General features: G+C 32.9%; 1 protein-coding gene across 1 annotated transcript; it reads right to left on the reverse strand.

Annotated features, from left to right (window-relative positions):
* Window positions 1–1,076: 1,076 nt before the first annotated feature.
* Window positions 1,077–2,780, reverse strand: lnc.lemp (lncRNA encoded micropeptide). The gene is made up of 2 exons (XM_083898346.1): window positions 2,527–2,780; window positions 1,077–1,378 (listed from the first exon to the last, which is right to left on the reverse strand). The coding sequence occupies exon 1, from the start codon at window positions 2,698–2,700 to the stop codon at window positions 2,530–2,532; it is 171 nt and encodes a 56-aa protein (XP_083754472.1). The 5' UTR covers window positions 2,701–2,780; the 3' UTR covers window positions 1,077–1,378; window positions 2,527–2,529.
* Window positions 2,781–6,427: the final 3,647 nt, after the last annotated feature.

Raw genomic sequence — 6,427 nt, forward strand, 5'->3', positions numbered from 1 at the left:
AGGAAGGTGGACTTCTTAAGATCTTGTCAAACGCCTGTTGGGAGGTTGTAATTGTGACTGGACCACTGATGAAAACAAGAGATCTCCTCACAAGATTTAATTTCAAAGCACTGATGTAGAATACTGTGTTGGCAAGAGCTTGTTTTTGTGTGTCTGGAGCAGTGGTTTCACAGTGCACTAGCACCACCTATAGACAAGAGCTGCCATAGCCACAAAATCCAATCAAATAAAAATCCTAATAAAAACCATCCACTGTGTGAATGTGTGTGTATATATACACACAACCTCAGGCAGGTAAATTATAGGTTCAATCAACTATCTCACAAAAAAAGGAATGTTCATCCATAACAATGGAGACATAAAGGGCTTTTTTTAGGGGGTTACAATATCTCTGATGTGGCTGAAAGCTCCATGTAAAAGAAAAGTGGGTTTTCACATATATTACAATAATAAAAAAGCATATATATATATACATATACAGATATACATATGTATATATATGTGTATATATATAGATATACATATACATATGTATATATATATACACATATATGTATGTATATTTATATAAAACACAAATATACATATACATATATATATATATATATACACATATATAGCATTAATCAGGTGATGATGTATTAATTGTGCGTGTATTAGCAAAATAAACGGTGGCTCTAAAACTTTAACTTTTAAACATGTCATGCTCGGATGATGTAGTTTTACATTTAAGGAAATATCACACATATGCTGACACTTTCATGCCTTAATCTTAATCTCAGAAATGACATATGAGCATATGTGACAATCAACACCAAGGCTGCAATTCTTACTTTAATCCAGCAGATGGAGCCCACACTCTAAGTAAAACCTTTAATAAAAAGTTTCAAATTAAGCTTTTAATAGTAATGAAAGCTATGAAAAGGGTCTCATGTTGAATTTGACCGAGACTATGACCAAGGTCAAGAGAGTCTGAATCTAGATCTTCATCACCACCAAAATCCAATCGTCTCATCTCAAAATCAGAAAAAAACAAAACAAATGCCAGCAAAACGTGAAAAACATCAATCATTTATTTTGACCACAATAAAAACGGATGGACACCAAAAACAGGTTGCGATGTAAACAAACAGCAGACAAAGTGGCCACGTTCATATCAGTGCTGTAAAGGAGACAGTCTGCTTGTGTAGTGAGTGGAGTATGGCTGTTTTTTTTTTTTTCAAATGTTTCCATGTCTTTGTCAGGTCCATTTTGACAGAGTGGCAGAAGAACGCAGACAGGAGAGGACCCGGGTCCGTCATGATGATGACACTCCTCCACAGCAGGACATCCAGAATCCAGCAACTTCAGCATTTATCCAAACCACAGAGCTCCAGCTCTGGCAAAAAAAAATCACAAGTAAATGATTAGAAGTTAAGTTATTGAGTATATTGACAACTTATCTGCACTGTGATAATAATGTGCAAAACACATATTTCAAATGACATAAATGTAGACTGTTGAATGCAATCTAAAGTTATTTTGTTTTATTTTGTAGTGGAAGAATGCTCATTTAGAGCACATTTGCACATCTGTTCTATACAGTTCCATAGTACCTTGTAACAAGATCTGTTTAAAAAGATTTTAAAATCCTGAAAACATGCGTTAATCTCCGAAGTGTAGCCATATTCAACAGAGCAGTCTGGTGTATTTAGCGACGACACTGCCGAAAGCCGGTGATCGTGAGCCGAATCACAACCTGCTCTGCCGCATTTTAGTTCAGTGACTGTTTCAGAGTCTGTGCTCCGGTTATGCACGAGTACTACTGAACTAATCTTTTTAATTAACTGATTCTCATGATTTAAGAACTGATTTGCCCGTCACTAGTTTGTGTCTGTGTTGCATACAAAACAATGTCAAAGAAGTTTAATGCAGGTGGAGGTACTTAAGAGTAACAGGGGGAAAAAAATACATGTCTGATACTAAACCAAGTAGAGCCAAGTAGTGCTAGAACTGTATATGAAGGAAAGGAACCATTAATGCTTCACTTTGACTATGAAAGTGCAAATTAACACCAGGCCACTGTGACTTTAATGTCCTCTAAGGTTAAAAAGAACAAAAGTGACACTGGTTTGATGTAAATAACACAACTATATTTAATGTCATTCATAGTGATACATGTGTATCAAAAACAGTGAAGTACAGGCTACTCTCAAGTGGTGGGAGGGAGCCCCCAAATCAAATTCTAGTAGGGCCCCATAAAGGCTTGAGCCGGCACTGCTCCCATTATGGCGCGGAGTCCACTTCAATGTACTTGAAACTTTATGAATAAAATCGTCAACAAATGAGTTCATACATGTTTTTTTTAAAGTAGCAGTAGTAGTATTCATTTCTTCCAGTGTTTTGTCTTAGCAGGGTAGCTAAAGCAGAAAGATGCTCACACTATACGGTACATTTGTTTATTTATCGCACCTCATATCGTCATTATGTCATGTTTTCTTAATATAGTGTAGGCCTAACTGTGCCACAAACAAATTTCCCACGAACCATTCACGCTAAATCCAGCTTCTTCTGCGTCGCTGACAGTTTCTCCTGCAGTCGTTTCTTCCTCCAGTCCAGAAACTTCCTTCTCATCCTGTTGGCCTGCCAGCCCGCCAGGAAACCGGCGGCGAAAGACACCACGACGGCCACCTGCAGCGTCCTCTCCGAGACTTCTGCCATGTTCACCTCTGTCTGACAGCAGCTGCACACACACCACACGTCGGTGTGGGAACAGCGTGAAAGTCGTGGTGGTGGTTGAGCCTGGCTCAGACAGGAAGTAAATACACACGTCTCGCGATACTACAGCAACGTTAATCTCGCGGTCCCTGAGTTGTTCTTGTAGTCTGTCCTCAAAAATTATAAACAGTCTCTTATAGAACATGACCCTTACCCTCCTCTTAGACACAATATAATACTGAATATATTCAATAGCACTGATTTTATTATTGTAATAATGAGACATTCAGCTGTAATTAGCACACTATTAAATGTGTTACATTCAACATTAATAATTACACGCACAAACACACACACACACACACACACACACACACACACGTGTATATATCCCTGCCATTATTTTCTTAATTTTAGATGTATGCCTCTAGTTTTGATGTTAATAGATTTATTTTGCATCATGAATATGTTTTTTTTTATTTTCTTGTGTTTTTTTGTTTTTATTAAAACATATTGTGTACACATCATTCCATATTAAAACAATTTGAAATTCTGATATTGTGATGAAATATTGTGTTATAATTTTAAACTCATATTGTCCACTCACAGCTAAACAGTTGTGATTTCCCACAGACGAGACAAATTCTCGACGTCATAGTATAGTATGATGTTTTTTATTAAAAAATTTTGCTGCAAATTTCTTTTTCCAAAAAAACTTGTATAGTATGTCGTTTTTGTCAAATTTTGGACCAAATTTGTTTTTCATAAAATGGTCACATTTTGGACGACATAGTATAATATGATGTTTTTGTCAAGTTTTGGACCACAAAAAATGTTTTCAAAAAAATTGTCAGATTTTGGACGACATGTAGTATGTCGTTTTTTGTCAAATTTTGGACCAAATTTTTTTTGCAAGAAATGCTCACATTTTGGACGACATAGTATAGTATGATGTACTACATAGTATAGTATGACTTTATTGTGAAGTTTTTGACCAAAAAATGTTTTTCAAAATAATGGTCACATTTTGGACTACATAGTATAGTATGTCATTTTTGTCAAATTTTGGACCAAATTTGTTTTTCATAAAATAGTCACATTTTGGACAACATAGTATAGTATGACGTACTATATAGTATAGTATGACGTTTTTGTCAAGTTTTGGACCAAAACAATGTTTTTCAAAAAAATTGTCAGATTTTGGACGACATAGTATAGTATGTCGTTTTTGTCAAATTTTGGACCAATTTTTTTTTTTGCAAAAAATGGTCACATTTAAGACAACATAGTATAGTATGACGTATCACATAGTATAGTATGACATTTTTGTCAAGTTTTGGACCACAAAAAATGTTTTCAAAAAAATTGTCAGATTTTGGACGACATAGTATATAGTATGTTGTTTTTGTCAAATTTTGGACCAAATTTGTTTTTCATAAAATGGTCACATTTTGGACGACATAGTATAGTATGGCGTAATATATAGTATAGTATGACGTTTTTGTCAAGTTTTGGACCAAAACAATGTTTTTCAAAAAAATTGTCAGATTTTGGACGACATAGTATAGTATGTCATTTTTGTCAAATTTTGGACCCAATTTTTTTTGCAGAAAATTGTCACATTTTGGACAACATAGTATAGTATGATGTACTACATAGTATAGTATGACTTTATTGTCAAGTTTTGGACCAAAAAATGTTTTTCAAAAAAATGGTCACATTTTGGACGACATAGTATAGAATGTTGTTTTTGTCAAATTTTGAACCAAATTTTTTTTGCAAGAAATGGTCACATTTTGGACGACATAGTATAGTATGACGTACTATATAGTATAGTATGACGTTTTTGTCAAGTTTTGGACCAAAACAATGTTTTTCAAGAAATTGTCAGATTTTGGACGACATAGTCGTTTTTGTCAAATTTTGGACCAATTTTTTTTTTACCAAAAATTGTCACATTTAAGACAACATAGTATAGTATGACGTATCACATAGTATATTATGACATTTTTGTCAAGTTTTGGACCACAAAAAAAGTTTTCAAAAAAATTGTCAGATTTTGGACGACATAGTATAGTATGTCGTTTTTGTCAAATTTTGGACCAAATTCTTTTTGCAAGAAATGGTCACATTTTGGACGACATAGTATAGTATGACGTACTATATAGTATAGTATGACGTTTTTGTCAAGTTTTGGACCAAAACATTTTTTTCAAAAAAATGGTCAGATTTTGGACTACATAGTATAGTATGTCGTTTTTGTCAAATTTTGGACCAAATTTTTTTTGCAAGAAATTGTCATATTTTGGACGACATAGTATAGTATGGCGTACTATATAGTATAGTATGACGTTTTTGTCAAGTTTTGGACCAAAAAAATGTTTTTCAAAAAAATTGTCTGATTTTGGACGACATAGTATAGTATGTCATTTTTGTCAAATTTTGGACACAATTTTTTTTGCAGAAAATTGTCACATTTTGGACAACATAGTATAGTATGATGTACTACATAGTATAGTATGACTTTGTTGTCAAGTTTTGGACCAAAAAAATTTTTTTCAAAAAAATGGTCACATTTTGGACGACATAGTATAGTATGTTGTTTTTGTCAAATTTTGAACCAAATTGTTTTTGCAAGAAATGGTCACATTTTGGACGACATAGTATAGTATGACGTACTATATAGTATAGTATGACGTTTTTGTCAAGTTTTGGACCAAAACAATGTTTTTCAAAAAAATTGTCAGATTTTGGACGACATAGTATAGTATGTCGTTTTTGTCAAATTTTGGACCAAATTTTTTTTGCAAAAAATGGTCACATTTAAGACAACATAGTATAGTATGACGTATCACATAGTATAGTATGACATTTTTGTCAAGTTTTGGATCACAAAAAATGTTTTCAAAAAAATTGTCAGATTTTGGACGACATAGTATAGTATGTCGTTTTTGTCAAATTTTGGACCAAAACATTTTTTTCAAAAAAATGGTCAGATTTTGGACTACATAGTATAGTATGTCGTTTTTGTCAAATTTTGGACCAAATTTTTTTTGCAAGAAATTGTCATATTTTGGACGACATAGTATAGTATGGCGTACTATATAGTATAGTATGACGTTTTTGTCAAGTTTTGGACCAAAAAAATGTTTTTCAAAAAAATTGTCTGATTTTGGACGACATAGTATAGTATGTCATTTTTGTCAAATTTTGGACACAATTTTTTTTGCAGAAAATTGTCACATTTTGGACAACATAGTATAGTATGATGTACTACATAGTATAGTATGACTTTGTTGTCAAGTTTTGGACCAAAAAAATGTTTTTCAAAAAAATGGTCAATTTTGGACGACATAGTATAGTATGTTGTTTTTGTCAAATTTTGAACCAAATTGTTTTTGCAAGAAATGGTCACATTTTGGACGACATAGTATAGTATGACGTACTATATAGTATAGTATGACGTTTTTGTCAAGTTTTGGACCAAAACAATGTTTTTCAAAAAAATGGTCACATTTTGGACGACATAGTATAGTATGTTGTTTTTGTCAAATTTTGAACCAAATTTTTTTTGCAAGAAATGGTCACATTTTGGACGACATAGTATAGTATGACGTATCACATAGTATAGTATGACATTTTTGTCAAGTTTTGGATCACAAAAAATGTTTTCAAAAAAATTGTCAGATTTTGGACGACATAGTATAGTATGTCGTTTTTGTCAAATTTT

This window comes from Microchirus variegatus (genome assembly GCF_963457635.1).
Source record: "Microchirus variegatus genome assembly, chromosome: 12".
NCBI lineage: Eukaryota > Metazoa > Chordata > Actinopteri > Pleuronectiformes > Soleidae > Microchirus > Microchirus variegatus.

Excerpts from the sequence above, each read along its gene's own strand:
- lnc.lemp (XM_083898346.1), bottom strand. The coding sequence starts at position 2,700 with ATGGCAGAAGTCTCGGAGAGGACGCTGCAGGTGGCCGTCGTGGTGTCT.